Below are 17666 nucleotides of genomic sequence, written 5' to 3' on the forward strand. Positions count from 1 at the left end.
AGGGGAGAGGAGATAGAGAGGGAGAGGGGAGAGGAGAGAGAGAGGGAGAGGGGAGAGGAGAGAGAGAGGGGAGGGGGGAGGGAGAGAGGGGAGAGGAGAGAGAGAAAGAGGGTGGGGAGGTGGAGGGGAGGGGGAGAGGGAGAGGAAAGAGAGAAAGAGGGTGGGGAGGTGGAGGGTAGGGGAGAGGGAGGGGAGAGGAGATAGAGAGGGAGAGGGGAGAGGAGAGAGAGAGGGAGAGGGGAGGGAGAGAGGGGAGAGGAGAGAGAGAAAGAGGGTGGGTAGGTGGAGGGGAGGGGGAGAGGGAGGGGAGAGGAGATAGAGAGGGGAAAGGGGAGAGGAGAGAGAGAGGGAGAGGGGAGAGGAGAGAGAGAGGGAGAGGGGAGGGGAGAGGGGAGAGGAGAGAGAGAGGGAGAGGGGAGAGGAGAGAGAGAAAGAGGGTGGGGAGGTGGAGGGGAGGGGGAGGGAGAGGAGATAGAGAGGGAGAGGAGAGAGAGAGAGAGGGGGAGAAGGAGTGACCCATAATAAAGTAAATGATGTGACAGAGAAAGCAGACTGGTTTGACCTCCTATTGCTCTATTTCACAGGTTTGACCATTTTCATTAAGTAATGGAGTTACTGAGTAACTCATGTTATATCATGATAATACAATTATACTTTTCTCTAAACACATCACTACAATAAACACTATTCATAAACATGTTATAAAAACATATTTAACTGTAGAATGAAGCATGATATAATGTATATTGTAAAATAGGAGGCTTATGTGGACTACATGTCCACATAATTGGCAGAGTTGACGTAGACACTTATCTACTGCCATTGAGTAAACAAAATAAACAGGTGTTTCAGTAACACCAGGTTCATTTGTCAAAGAACACATTTTTTCTCAATACTGTCCCTAGAAAAGTGTTATTAGAATGAAATGCTACGCCATGCATAATCAAGGCACTGTCGCATGAAAGTAATGATGATAGTACAATACTACACTATAATAGTGGTGCGGCAGATAGCCTAGCGGTTAAGAGTGTTGGGCCAGTAACCGGAAGGTGGCTTGTTTGAATACCTGAGCGGCAAGGTGGAAAAATCTGCTGTTCTACCCTTGAGCAAGGCATTAACCCCCAACAACTGCTCCCCGGTGCCATTGAACTCGATTAAGGCAGACCCCTGCACCCCTGATTCAGAGGGGTTGGGTTAAATGTGTTGGACACATTTCAGTTGAATGCATTCAGTTGTGCAACTGACTAGGTCTCCTCTTTCCCTAATAAATCACATCTTCTCTCTCGCATGTTTTTACAGGCTCATTCGTCTGTCATATGGCTCATCAAACGACCCTGACAGAAAGTTGTCTCACAAGAACCTCTACTGGACAATATCAGAAGCTACACACTATAAACCATAGCCTGGGACAACTTTTTCAAAAGTTATCTGATCGGATTTCGGCAATCGGATAGGATTAAATGCATAGAAATGGAACGAATAGAACAGGTGTCCCCATTTAACTAAATTATATGCCCTTTCTTTTTATTCTATTTCTTTGCATTTAATCAGATAGCTTTTGAAAAATGGGGCCCTAGGCACTGGATCACAAGTGATTTCCCATTGTGGACAATCAGGTCAATTGTGAGTGAGAGTAATGTATACACGGACAGCTGATAATAAAAGGCAGTGTGTTTGGTGCTAGTAGGTCTGTTTCACAGGTTGTTGCTGTGATGTAGTAGGCCATGGCAGAATTGGGCCATTGGTAAGGCAGGGCTGGAGTCATACTGTCCAGTAAGTATTCAAGGCTCATGTTAATGTCAAGGCTGGGGTCCTGGGAGTCGGGCTAAGCTGTGTGCAGGCTCCTAAAGATGCTGGGTCCCGACAAGGCATGGCTAAGGTCCTAAGGATACTGCTGGGTAAGGCTCTTAGGCTGCATCCCAATTTTCCACCCTTCTCCCACAGTGTGCACTTAGACTTTCTGACATGGATTTTAAAAGCATTGGATTGGATAAATCATTGGAAGGATCTTCCAATATTGTTAAATCCATGACAGAAAGTGTGCAAGAGCATACTGTGGGAGAAGGATGGAGAATCAGGATACAGCATAATAAGTCAGGTGTGGGTGAGTTAGTCAGAGACTCTGAGTCCTGGTTCCGGATGGACTGGATCAGTCAGGGTGCTGGGCAGGGCCAGTACCAGGGTCCCTCTCCTGCATGCCTCTGTCCCCCTGTCCTCTCAGCGCCAGGTAGCGTTGGACTACCACAGCCCAGTCTGTCACTTGCTCCACACGCACCTGGCCAGCCAGCCTGGAGCTGGAGGAGAGGGGCTGGGCCTGGCCATCTGGGGGGCATAGAGAGAGCTTGAAAGATAGGAACAAGAATGTAGGAACTATATGTTTGTTGGAACTTCTATTCATGAGAATCAAGAATGTAAGATGCTCAAACATGATTTTTTTTTCACGTGCCATGCATGTATGTATCAGATAATATTAGAACACCAAATCACATGCGCATAACCAAATTATTACTTTGAACAGTTAATTGAAGTGAATTGAAATACATGAAATATGTGAATCTCAATCAATTGAAATCAGTGAATTGAAATGGATCAGTACAATCAGAGCCTCACCCTCAGGTAGGATCTGTGTCCTTTTGTTGGTCCTCATCCAGCCCAGGGAGGTGTGAGCTGGTATGTCCAGAGAGCGGGGGTCAGGCAGACCCTCTGCATCCTCCTCTTCAGTCATCAGGTCCCGGCCCTCTGTAGAGCAGATCTTACCTGTGGGGTTATACATAACACATACTGAGTGTACAAAACATTAAGAATACCTTCCTAATATTGAGATGCACCCCACCTTTTGCCCCCAGAACAGACTCAATTTGTCATGGCGTGGACTCTACAAGGTGTGGAAAGCGTTCCATAGGTATGCTGGCCCATTTTGACTCCAATGCTTCCCACAGTTGTGTCAAGTTGGTTGGATGTCCTTTGGGTGATGGACCATTCTTGATACATACAGGAAACCTTTGAGCGTCAAAAACCCAGGAGCGTTACAGTTGTTGACACAAACCAGTGTGCCTGGCACCTACTACCATACCCCGTTCAAATGTACTTCAATCTGTTGTCTTGCCCATTCAACCTCTGAATGGCACACATACACAATTCATGTCTCAATTGTCTCAAGGCTTAAACATCCTTCTTTAACCTGTCTCCTCCTCTTCATTGAAGTGGATTTAACAAGATAAATCAATAAGGAATCATAGCTTTCACCTGGTCAGTCAATGTCATGGAAAGAGCAGGTGTCCATGTTTTGTACCGTCAGTATATATATAATACATGATGTAGCATTACACTCATGGTTTGCTTCCTTGGGAAACAATCATTTGTAGTGGTTAAAACTCTATGAATTCCCTAAACAAGGTAGGAACACTAGTATGAAACTCACCTCCATGTTTGCAAAGCACCTTGGCGAAGAAGAAGAGGTTGGTGAAGAGGTTGAATGGAGACGGCGTGCCCGACTTCCTACTCATGTCCCGTATGAGCACGGCCCGGCCAAACTTCCACTCAGTGTCCGAGCGGGCCTGAATGCGCTGGTAGGTGTCACTCATCATGGCAATGAGCAGGTTGATCAGCACGATCACCGTCACCACCAGGTAGATGCCAAACGCCAGTTGGGCCACCACACCGGCAGCCGGGGGTGAGCCCACCAACGTAGGCATTTCTTTAGGCTCCGTCAGGCCGAAAAGGGCGAAGAAAAGCAGGACGGACACCTCCCGAGGGGTGTGGCCTGCTGTCTCTGGCTTCACAAAGGTGGCATTGTAGACGGCACACAAGCTCATGGTGAAGGCGGTGTGGAAGAGTGCCAGGATGACGGCAAACCTTCCCAGATCCTTCATCAGGTCACTGATGAGGATAGAAAACAAAAAAACAAAAATAAGGCCTTATTATTGCAGATAATACTTATTGCAGATTTGTGAACAATAAAAACATATTTACAGAGGTACAGTGCATTCGGAAAGTATTCAGAGCCAATGACTTTTTAAACATTTTGTTACGTTACAGCTTATTCTAAAATGGATTCAATAATGTTTTTCCCTCATCAATCTACAGTCAATACCCCATAATGACAAAGGGAAACAGGTTTCTATAAGATTTTGCAAATCTATTAAAAATAAAAAACAGAAATACCTTATTTATGTAAGTATTCAGACCCATTCCTATGAGACTCGAAATTGAGCTCAGGTGCATCCTGTTTTCATTGATCTACAACTTGATTGGAGTCCACCTGTGGTAAATTAAATTGATTGGACATGATTTGGAAAGGCACACACCTGTACCACAGTAAGGTCCCACAGTTGACATTGCATGTCAAGGCAAAAAACCAAGCCATGAGGTTGAAGTAATTGTCCGTAGAGCTCTGAGACAGGATTGTGTCGAGGCACCAAAACATTTCTGCAGCATTGAAGAAGTTTGGAACCACCAAAACTCTTCCTAGAGCTGGCCGCCCGGCCAAACTGAGTAATCGGGGGAGAAGGGCCTTGGTCAGTGAGGTGGAGATGGGAGAACCTTCCAGAAGGACAACCATCTCTGAAGCACTCCACCAATCAGGCCTTTATGGAAGAGTGGCCAGATGGAAGCCACTCCTCAGTAAAAGGCACAAGGACTCCCAGACCATGAGAAACAAGATTATCTGGTCTGATTAAACCAAGATTGAACTCTTTGGCCAAATGTCACATCTGGAGGAAACCTGGCACCATTCCTACGGTGAAGCATGTGTGGCAGCATCATGCTGTGGGGAAGTTTTTCAGCGACAGGGACTGGGAGACTAGTCAGGATAGAGGGAAAGATGAACGGAGCAAAGTAGAGAGAAATCCTTGATGAAAACCTGCTCCAGAGCGCTCAGGAACTCCAACAGGACAATGACTTTAACAAACAGCCAAGACAACACAGGAGTGGCTTCTGGACAAGTCTCTGAATGTCCTTGAATGTCCCAGCCAGAGCCCGGATTTGAACCTGATCCAACATCTCTGGAGAGACTTGAAACTAGCTGTGTAGCGACGCTCCCCATCCAACATGACAGAGCTTGAGAGGATCTGCAGAGAATAATGGGAGAAACTCCTCAAATACAGGTGTGCCAAGCTTGTAGCGTCATACCCAAGAAGACTCCAGGCTGTAATCACTGTCACAGGTGCTTCAACAAAGTACTGAGCAAAGCATCTGAATAGTTTTGTAATATTTCAGTTTTTTAATTTAAAAAAAATGTGCAAACATTTCTAAAAACCTTTATTTGCTTTGTCATTATCGGGTATTGTGTGTCGATTGATGAGGGGAAAAAACTATTTAATCCACTTTAGAATAAGGCTGTAATGTAACAAAATGTGGAAAAAGTCTAGGTGTCTGAATACTTTCCAAATGCACTGTAGGAGCAGAGGAAGACCTGTTTAGTTGAAACGTGTTGCAGTATCAGTCCTGCTGACATGTTGATATGCTCATGTTGATATTCTTGTATAGTTTTCTCCAATGATCTTCTCTCACCTGATGATGATGGCCCAGGGGCCGAACAGGTGGTGGAAGGTCAGGAACTCCAGCAGCTGGATGAAGCCTAGAGTCATTGCCACGGCTAGTAGGACGTTCCGGGTGAAAAGGCAGTGGAGATGGGAGGGGGGCCAGAGCTGGAGAACCAGGGCCAGGAGATGGCAGAGCAAGGCAGCGGCGGAGAAGCCCAGGACAAGCACTCGGATCCAGGCTAGGCCGTGGCGCTCCCCTGGCTGGGTGAGCTCAGACACCAGCATGCCCCCCAGCCAGGCCAGCAGAAGCCACTCACTCCATCCAGGCAGCAGGTGACCCAGGTGGATGGGATTCAGCGGGGGGTAGGCGATGGTGAGGATGAAGAGGGCCAGCAGAAAGACGTGGGACACCAGGTAGCTCATGAACTTCACGATGGGGATGGTGTTGAACCTGGTGTGGTTTTGAAAGATTTTACATTATATCCTAAAACAATATTCAATCCCAAGATAATATTGTCTGGCAATCAACTATTATACAAAACTGTCATTGATTCCCCGGAGGAGTTTTTATGTTTTAAGTTAATTGTTGAATAATTGACTCATGATTGGTCAAAAATAACTTAGTCTTAGTTCTCTTTTTGTAACTGGTAGAGTTTGAGATACAATGTTTGAATGTAAACACATCCCACTCAGCACAAACTGGTTGACTCAACGTTGTTTCAATGTAATTTGTCAATGTATTGTGACAAGGAATCTAAGTGAAAAACACATTGGATTTGAAAAAAGAAACAGTTGTTTTGAGGGTGGAATCTCAACCACAGGATTATGTCATCATTGTAAAAAATGTACATTATCAGAACCCCCCTGCTATTTATTTGGTCTCCCATGCAGGGTTTAAGTCAAGCCTGGCCCTGCTTAGTGTTGACATTGGTCACTGACAGCTACCAATGTGCTATCGCAAGAACAATTATTGAGAGATCTCTTAATAACTAAATATATTCACTGTTGCTATCTAAATTATTCCAAAAGATAGGTTTAAAGCAAATTAAATGTAACCATACTTTATAGGTCATATATTATCAATGAGACTATTTAGCTCTATACAGCATTTGGGAAGTCATCAACAGCTATTGTTTCAATTCAACCCAGGGTTCAACTAAAACTAGACAAGACATATAGCACTAGGGTTCAACTAAAACTAGACAAGACATATAGCACTAGGGTTCAACTAAAACTAGACAAGACATATAGCACTAGGGTTCAACTAAAACTAGACAAGACATATAGCACTAGGGTTCAACTAAAACTAGACAAGACATATAGCACTAGGGTTCAACTAAAACTAGACAAGACATATAGCACTAGGGTTCAACTAAAACTAGACAAGACATATAGCACTAGGGTTCAACTAAAACTAGACAAGACATATAGCACTAGGGTTCAACTAAAACTAGACAAGACATATAGCACTAGGGTTCAACTAAAACTAGACAAGACATATAGCACTAGGGTTTCAAACTTCGGTTGATTTAAAATTGAAACTTCAAGTTAATCATCAATATGTTAGAGTCACGTCTCCGTCTCAACCAAAGATCTAAGTTAAAGAATACGACTAAATCAAATCAAACTTTATTTAAAGTACATTTAAACTTCGATAAGATTAGATTTAGTCCTATTCTTGAACTTAGATGTTTGGTTGAGTTGGAGATGTTAATCCAACATATCAATTATTAATTTATAGGCAAACCGGGTATTGAATTGTGTTTGTTGTCAACGCAACCAAATATGAACATTTAAAGGAGATTTATCTTCTGCTTGGATAGTTCCATCTGTGCCACTGATTTAGTCTGGCTTTAATTACAGTTTGACTACGAATTAGTAATTGATATGTTCGATTCACATCTCCATCTCAACCAAAAATCTAAGATAAAGAATAGGACTAAATCAAATAAAACTTGAAATGCAAATTGACATTTCTGCTTTTAGATGGTTGAAAGCACAGTGATAACACATTTAGATTAACCAAAACCCTGACATTGTTTTACCATTGGAAATTGGTTCTGCTTTTAGATGGTTGAAAGCACAGTGATAACACATTGGTAATTCTACAAACTTCTGGCTGACTTTTTGAGTTGGTAACTAAAGGTTGACATCTCATTTATCAATGTCTACCAAATATTACCCAAATTTCCACATTGAAATGACGTTGTGTGTCCAGTGGGTTAGCCTCAAAAGGGCTCCCATTAATAAAGGCTATGAACCTGTATCTATCTATGAAAGTCTACTCTGTACCTGTGTTTGAGAGGCAGTGAGAGGAACAGCCACAGTGGAGGGCAGAGCAGCAGGCCAAAAAACAGCAGCAGGATCCTCCAGGAGTCCCACTGCAGACTGCCATACCACACCTCCGTCATGTACTTCTGGACAGCCGGGTGGGCCACCACTCCCTTCTGCCTCCCCTCGATCAGGCAGTCCAGCACGCTGGCCCCTCTATGGTCCACCGCCCTGAGTACGGCGCCGGCCCCTCTCCCCCCGGTCGAGGCCATGCTGAGCAGGTCGGAGGCCAGGTTTTCACAGTGGTGGGCTGCTGCCTGGAGGTCCACGTAGCGCTCCTTCTCCCTGAGGGCGGCCAGGCCCAGGGCTCGGGACAGACGCACGGCCGTGTCCAGGGGAGCAGCGGAGTGAAGAACTAGCTCCTCCAGAGTAGTGTTGGAGTTCAGCTTCCCACACACCATCAGGTCAAACACAAACTACAGACAACACACCACATCACACCATCAGGTCAAACACAAACTACACACCACATCACACCATCAGGTCAAACACAAACTACACACCACATCACACCATCAGGTCAAACACAAACTACAGACAACACACCACATCACACCATCAGGTCAAACACAAACTACACACCACATCACACCATCAGGTCAAACACAAACTACAGACAACACACCACATCACACCATCAGGTCAAACACAAACAACACACCACATCACACCATCAGGTCAAACACAAACTACACACCACATCACACCATCAGGTCAAACACAAACTACAGACAACACACCACATCACACCATCAGGTCAAACACAAACTACAGACAACACACCACATCACACCATCAGGTCAAACACAAACTACAGACAACACACCACATCACACCATCAGGTCAAACACAAACTACAGACAACACACCACATCACACCATCAGGTCAAACACAAACTACAGACAACACACCACATCACACCATCAGGTCAAACACAAACTACAGACAACACACCACATCACACCATCAGGTCAAACACAAACTACACACCACATCACACCATCAGGTCAAACACAAACTACAGACAACACACCACATCACACCATCAGGTCAAACACAAACAACACACCACATCACACCATCAGGTCAAACACAAACTACAGACAACACACCACATCACACCATCAGGTCAAACACAAACTACAGACAACACACCACATCACACCATCAGGTCAAACACAAACTACAGACAACACACCACATCACACCATCAGGTCAAACACAAACTACAGACAACACACCACATCACACCATCAGGTCAAACACAAACTACAGACAACACACCACATCACACCATCAGGTCAAACACAAACTACAGACAACACACCACATCACACCATCAGGTCAAACACAAACTACAGACAACACACCACATCACACCATCAGGTCAAACACAAACTACAGACAACACACCACATCACACCATCAGGTCAAACACAAACTACAGACAACACACCACATCACACCATCAGGTCAAACACAAAATACAGACAACACACCACATCACACCATCAGGTCAAACACAAACTACAGACAACACACCACATCACACCATCAGGTCAAACACAAACAACACACCACATCACACCATCAGGTCAAACACAAACTACAGACAACACACCACATCACACCATCAGGTCAAACACAAACAACACACCACATCACACCATCAGGTCAAACACAAACTACAGACAACACACCACATCACACCATCAGGTCAAACACAAACTACAGACAACACACCACATCACACACCACATCACACCATCAGGTCAAACACAAACTACAGACAACATACCACATCACACCATCAGGTCAAACACAAACTACAGACAACACACCACATCACACCATCATGTCAAACACAAACTACAGACAACACACCACATCACACCATCAGGTCAAACACAAACTACAGACAACACACCACATCACACCATCAGGTCAAACACAAACTACAGACAACACACCACATCACACCATCAGGTCAAACACAAACTACAGACAACACACCACATCACACCATCAGGTCAAACACAAACTACAGACAACACACCACATCACACCATCAGGTCAAACACAAACTACAGACAACACACCACATCACACCATCAGGTCAAACACAGACAACACACCACATCACACCATCAGGTCAAACACAAACTACAGACAACACACCACATCACACCATCAGGTCAAACACAAACTACAGACAACACACCACATCACACCATCAGGTCAAACACAAACTACAGACAACACACCACATCACACCATCAGGTCAAACACAAACTACAGACAACACACCACATCACACCATCAGGTCAAACACAAACTACAGACAACACACCACATCACACCATCAGGTCAAACACAAACTACAGACAACACACCACATCACACCATCAGGTCAAACACAAACTACAGACAACACACCACATCACACCATCAGGTCAAACACAAACTACAGACAACACACCACATCACACCATCAGGTCAAACACAAACTACAGACAACACACCACATCACACCATCAGGTCAAACACAAACTACAGACAACACACCACATCACACCATCAGGTCAAACACAAACTACAGACAACACACCACATCACACCATCAGGTCAAACACAAACAACACACCACATCACACCATCAGGTCAAACACAAACTACAGACAACACACCACATCACACCATCAGGTCAAACACAAACTACAGACAACACACCACATCACACCATCAGGTCAAACACAAACTACAGACAACACACCACATCACACCATCAGGTCAAACACAAACTACAGACAACACACCACATCACACCATCAGGTCAAACACAAACAACAGACCACATCACACCATCAGGTCAAACACAAACTACAGACAACACACCACATCACACCATCAGGTCAAACACAAACAACACACCACATCACACCATCAGGTCAAACACAAACAACACACCACATCACACCATCAGGTCAAACACAAACTACAGACAACACACCACATCACACCATCAGGTCAAACACAAACTACAGACAACACACCACATCACACCATCAGGTCAAACACAAACAACACACCACATCACACCATCAGGTCAAACACAAACTACAGACAACACACCACATCACATCACACCATCAGGTCAAACACAAACAACACACCACATCACACCATCAGGTCAAACACAAACTACAGACAACACACCACATCACACCATCAGGTCAAACACAAACAACACACCACATCACACCATCAGGTCAAACACAAACTACAGACAACACACCACATCACACCATCAGTTCAAACACAAACTACAGACAACACACCACATCACACCATCAGGTCAAACACAAACAACACACCACATCACACCATCAGGTCAAACACAAACTACAGACAACACACCACATCACACCATCAGGTCAAACACAAACTACAGACAACACACACCATCATGTCAAACACAAACAACACACACCATCAGGTCAAACACAAACTACAGACAACACACCACATCACACCATCAGGTCAAACACAAACTACAGACAACACACCACATCACACCATCAGGTCAAACACAAACTACAGACAACACACACCATCAGGTCAAACACAAACTACAGACAACACACACCATCAGGTCAAACACAAACTACAGACAACACACACCAACACACCATCAGGTCAAACACAGACTACAGACAACACACACCAACACACCATCAGGTCTAACACAAACTAGGTACTCATCAGCAACATTGATTTAAAAAAATGTTTTGGCAGTGCCTGTTCTATTAAAATTGCGGTTTGCTGACATCTTGTGGTTAGACTAGAAAGAAAGTAGAAAGTATAGGGAGAATATTGAAAGGGAAAGGGGGATACCTAGTCAGTTGTACAACTGAATGCCTTCAACTGAAATGAGTCTCCGCATTTAACCTAACCCCTCTGAATCAGAGGTGCGGGGGGCTGCCTTAAACGACATCCACGTCTTCGGCGCCCAGGGAACAGGGGGTTAACTGCCTTGCTCAAGGGCAGAACGACAGCCAGAAAGAGAGAAGGAACACCAACCTTCCTGTCCTCCAGCAGTCTCAGTATGTTGTTCTCTTTTCGTCGTAGCAGGAAGCTAACCGTCCCCTGGTGGTTATCCCCGGCAGCGTACTGCAGTGGTGTTCGTCCCCCCTGGCACTCTACACTGGCCGACGCCCCACTCTCCACCAGGAACCGCACCATGTCCAGACAGCCTGCTTTTGCTGCGTAGTGGAGTGGGGTCCAGCCACTCTAGAATTGGGGGGTCAGGTGTGAATGGAATTAGTGTGTGATCTGGCATAGTTTTTTATTATTGTCACCATAACATCCCCATATCATCCTCATAACATTGTCACACTCTCCCCATAATGTTTCTATAACATCCTCATATTCTCCCCATAATGTTTCTATAACATCCTCATACTCTCCCCATAATGTTTCCATAATATCCTCTACTCTCCCCATAATGTTTCCATAATATCCTCTACTCTCCCCATAATGTTTCCATAATATCCTCTACTCTCCCCATAATGTTTCCATAATATCCTCTACCCTCCCCATGGCGTTTCTATAACATCCCCTTAACATCCTCATACTTTCCCCATAATGTTTCCATTACATCCTCATACTCTCCCCATAATGTTTCCATAACATCATCATACTCTCCCCATAACATCCCCTTACATCCTCATACTCTCCCCATAATGTTTCCATTACCTCCTCATACTCTCGCCATAATGTTTCCATTACCTCCTCATACTCTCCCCATGTTTCCATAACATCCCCTTACATCCTCATAACATCCTCATACTCTCCCCATAATGTTCCATAACATCCTCATACTCTCCCCATAATGTTTCCATAACATATCCTCATAACTTTCCCCATAATGTTTCCATTACATCCTCATGACATCCTCATACTCTCCCCATAATGTTTCTATAACATCCTCATATTCTCCCCATAATGTTTCTATAACATCCTCATACTCTCCCCATAATGTTTCCATAATATCCTCTACTCTCCCCATAATGTTTCCATAATATCCTCTACTCTCCCCATAATGTTTCCATAATATCCTCTACTCTCCCCATAATGTTTCCATAATATCCTCTACCCTCCCCATGGCGTTTCTATAACATCCCCTTAACATCCTCATACTTTCCCCATAATGTTTCCATTACATCCTCATACTCTCCCCATAATGTTTCCATAACATCCTCATACTCTCCCCATAACATCCCCTTACATCCTCATACTCTCCCCATAATGTTTCCATTACCTCCTCATACTCTCCCCATAATGTTTCCATTACCTCCTCATACTCTCCCCATGTTTCCATAACATCCCCTTACATCCTCATAACATCCTCATACTCTCCCCATAATGTTCCATAACATCCTCATACTCTCCCCATAATGTTTCCATAACATATCCTCATAACTTTCCCCATAATGTTTCCATTACATCCTCATGACATCCTCATACTCTCCCCATAATGTTTCCATAACATCCTCATACTCTCCCCATTATGTTTCCATAACATGTCCTTACATCCTCATACTCTCCCCATAACATCCCCTGACATCCTCATACTCTCCCCATAATGTTTCCCTAACATCCTCATACTCTCCCCATAATGTTTCCCTAACATCACCATAACATCCCCTGACATCCCCATACTCTCCCCATAATGTTTCCATAACATCCTCATACTCTCCCCATAATATCCCCTTACATCCTCATGACATCCTCATACTCTCCTCATAACATCCCCTTACATCCTCATGACATCCTCATACTCTCCCCATAATGTTTCCATAACATCCTCATACTCTCCCCATAACATCCCCTTACATCCTCATACTCTCCCCATAACATCCCCTTACATCCTCATACTCTCCCCATAATGTTTCCATTACCTCCTCATACTCTCCCCATGTTTCCATAACATCCCCTTACATCCTCATAACATCTTCATACTCTCCCCATAATGTTCCATGACATCCTCATACTCTCCCCATAATGTTCCATAACATCCTCATACTCTCCCCATAATGTTTCCATTACATCCCCTTACATCCTCATGATATCCTCATACTCTTTCCATAATGTTTCCATAACATCCTCATACTCTCCCCATAACATCCACTGACGTCCTCATAACATCCTCATACTCTCCCCATAATGTTTCCATAACATCCTCATACTCTCCCCATTACATTCCCTTACATCCTCATACTCTCCCCATAATTTTTCCATAATCTCCTCATACTCTCTCCGTAATGTTTCCATAACATCCTCTAGGGTAGCCTAGTGGTTAGAGCATTGGACTAGTAACAGAAAGGTTGCAAGTTCGAATCCCCGAGCTGACAAGGTACAAATCTGTCGTTCTGCCCCTGAACAGGCAGTTAACCCACTGTTCCTAGGCTGTCATTGAAAATAAGAATTTGTTCTTAACTGACTTGCCTAGTAAAATAAAGGTAAAATAAATGACATCCTCATAATGTTTCCATAACATGTCCTTACATCCTCATAACATCATCATACTCTCCCCATAATGTTTCCATAACATCCTCATACTCTCCCCATAATGTTTCCATAACATTCCCTTACATCATCATACTCTCCCCATAATGTTTCCATAAAATCCCCTGACATCCTCATAATGTTTCCATAACATCATCATACTCTCCCCATAACATCCCCTGACATCCTCATACTCTCCCCATAATGTTTCCATAACATGTCCTTACATCCTCATAATGTTTCCATTACATGTCCTTACATCCTCATACTCTCCCCATAATGTTTCCCTAACATCATCATACTCTCCCCATAACATCCCCTGACATCCTCATACTCTCCCCATAATGTTTCCATAACATGTCCTTACATCCTCATAACACCCCCATAATGTTTCCATTACATCTCCTTACATCCTCATAACATTCCCTTACATCCTCATAACATCATCATACTCTCCCCATAATGTTTCCATAACATTCCCTTACATCATCATACTCTCCCCATAATGTTTCCATAACATCCTCATACTCTCCCCATAATGTTTCCATAACATTCCCTTACATCATCATACTCTCCCCATAATGTTTCCATAACATTCCCTTACATCATCATACTCTCCCCATAATGTTTCCATAACATCCCCTGACATCCTCATAACATCATCATACTCTCCCCATAACATCCCCTGACATCCTCATACTCTCCCCATAATGTTTCCATAACATGTCCTTACATCCTCATAACACCCCCATAATGTTTCCATTACATGTCCTTACATCCTCATACTCTCCCCATAATGTTTCCCTAACATCATCATACTCTCCCCATAACATCCCCTGACATCCTCATACTCTCCCCATAATGTTTCCATAACATCTCCTTACATCCTCATAACACCCCCATAATGTTTCCATTACATCTCCTTACATCCTCATAACACCCCCATAATGTTTCCATTACATGTCCTTACATCCTCATACTCTCTCCATAATGTTTCCATAACATCCACAAATTCTCCACATAACATCTCCATCTCCAGGTCAGTCTCACCTCTTCGGTGTGGTTGATCTCGGCCCCCTGGCCCAGCAGCACTCTGACCATGGCCACGTGGCCGCTGGCGGAGGCCAGGTGCAGACAGGTGCGGCCCTGCTTGTCCCTCAGGTGCAGCAGAGAGCTGGAGCGGCTCAGCAGTAGCCCCACCACAGACATGTGACCACTCTGGGCCGCCAGGTGAAGGGGGGTGGAGCCCTGAGGAGAAGGGGGAGGGACAGGAGGACGGTCAGTCTGACAGATCCCCACAAATATATACCGTACACATATGCTCACACACAAGCTTGCAAAATGTGTACATGAACAAAAACATTTACACATAAACCCTTGCACAAATGCATACACATGTAAAATGCATTCAGAAAGTATTCAGACCACTTGATTTTTTCCACATTTTGTTACGTTACAGCCTTATTCTAAATTGGATTACATTGTTTTTATTCCTCATCAATCTACACACAATACCCCATAATGACAAAACAAAAACATTTATTTTTTTGCTAATTTATTAAACATAAAACATTGAAATATCACATTTACATAAGTATTCAGACCCGCACCTTTGGCAGCGATTACAGCCTCAAGTCTTCTTGGATATGACGCTACAAGCTTGGCACACCTGTATTTGGGGAGTTTCTTTCATTCTTCTCTGCAGATCTTCTCAAGCTCTATGAGGTTGGATGGGGAGTGTCACTGCACAGCTATTTTCAGGTCTCTCCAGAGATGTTCAATCGGGTTCAAGTCCAGGCTCTGGCTGGACACTCAAGGACATTCAGAGACTTGTTCTGAAGCCGCTCCTGCGTTGGCTTGGCTGTGTGCTTAGAGTCGTTGTCCTGTTGGAAGGTGAACCTTAGCCCCAGTCTGAAGACCTGAGTGCCCGGGAGCAGGTTTTCATCAAGGATCTCTCTGTACTTTGCTCCATTCATTTTTCCCTCGATCCTGACTAGTCTCCCAGTCCCTGTCGCTGAAAAACATCCCCACAGCATGATGCTGCCATGCTTATGCTTCACCGTAGGGATGGTGCCAGGTCTCCTCCAGACATGACACTTGGCATTAAGGCCAAATAATTCAATCTCGGTTTCATCAGGCCAGAGAATCTTGTTTCTCATGGTCTAAGAGTCCTTTAGGTACCTTTTGGCAAAGCGGGCTGTAATGTGCCTTTTACTGAGGAGTGGCTTCCATCTGGCCACTCTACCATAAAGGCCTGATTGGTGGAGTGCTGCAGAGACGGTTGTCCTTCTGGGAGGTTCTCCCATCTCCACAGAGGAACTCTGGAGCTCTGTCAGAGTGGCCATCGGGTTTTTAAAAAATGATATTTTCTCTTTTATTTGTTATTTGTTACATAAAACACAAGGAAGGGGTGACATTAAAGTATTAGAACATGATGGACAAACCATACAGCATCAAGACACTATCAGACATGTATCAGTCTTTACACAACAGAGCCATCCTTATGTGTGAGGGTGTCTACTACTACTATCAAACATGTATCAGTCTTTCTGCAACAGAGTCATCCTTATGTATGAGAGTGTCTACTACCACTATCAAACATGTATCAGTCTTTCCACAACAGAGCCATCCTTATGTATGAGAGTGTCTACTACTACTATCAAACATGTATCAGTCTTTACACAACAGAGCCATCCTTATGTATGAGAGTGTCTACTACCACTATCAAACATGTATCAGTCTTTCTGCAACAGAGCCATCCTTATGTGTGAGGGTGTCTACTACCACTATCAAACATGTATCAGTCTTTCTGCAACAGAGCCATCCTTATGTGTGAGGGTGTCTACTACCACTATCAAACATGTATCAGTCTTTCTGCAACAGAGCCATCCTTATGTGTGAGGGTGTCTACTACCACTATCAAACATGTATCAGTCTTTCTGCAACAGAGCCATCCTTATGTGTGAGGTGTCTACTACCACTATCAAACATGTATCAGTCTTTCTGCAACAGAGCCATCCTTATGTGTGAGGGTGTCTACTACCACTATCAAACATGTATCAGTCTTTCTGCAACAGAGCCATCCTTATGTGTGAGGGTGTCTACTACCACTATCAAACATGTATCAGCCTTTCTGCAACAGAGCCATCCTTATGTGTGAGGGTGTCTACTACCACTATCAAACATGTATCAGTCTTTCTGCAACAGAGCCATCCTTATGTGTGAGGGTGTCTACTACCACTATCAAACATGTATCAGCCTTTCTGCAACAGAGCCATCCTTAT

General features: G+C 44.1%; 1 protein-coding gene across 1 annotated transcript in view; it reads right to left on the reverse strand.

Moving 5' to 3' along the window:
- Positions 1 to 437: 437 nt before the first annotated feature.
- Positions 438 to 17666, reverse strand: part of trpn1 (transient receptor potential cation channel, subfamily N, member 1) — a 49219-nt gene continuing 31990 nt past the window's right edge. The window contains exons 24-30 of the mRNA XM_042310103.1: positions 15433 to 15630; positions 11896 to 12105; positions 7776 to 8230; positions 5512 to 5934; positions 3422 to 3879; positions 2611 to 2757; positions 438 to 2322 (exon numbers count right to left, since the gene is read on the reverse strand). Of these exons, the coding sequence (XP_042166037.1) occupies positions 2150 to 2322; positions 2611 to 2757; positions 3422 to 3879; positions 5512 to 5934; positions 7776 to 8230; positions 11896 to 12105; positions 15433 to 15630 (2064 nt within the window). The 3' untranslated portion in view covers positions 438 to 2149. The remainder of the gene's footprint in view (positions 2323 to 2610; positions 2758 to 3421; positions 3880 to 5511; positions 5935 to 7775; positions 8231 to 11895; positions 12106 to 15432; positions 15631 to 17666) is intronic.

Source organism: Oncorhynchus tshawytscha, linkage group LG31 (assembly GCF_018296145.1).
Source record: "Oncorhynchus tshawytscha isolate Ot180627B linkage group LG31, Otsh_v2.0, whole genome shotgun sequence".
In the NCBI taxonomy this organism is placed as follows: Eukaryota; Metazoa; Chordata; class Actinopteri; order Salmoniformes; family Salmonidae; genus Oncorhynchus; species Oncorhynchus tshawytscha.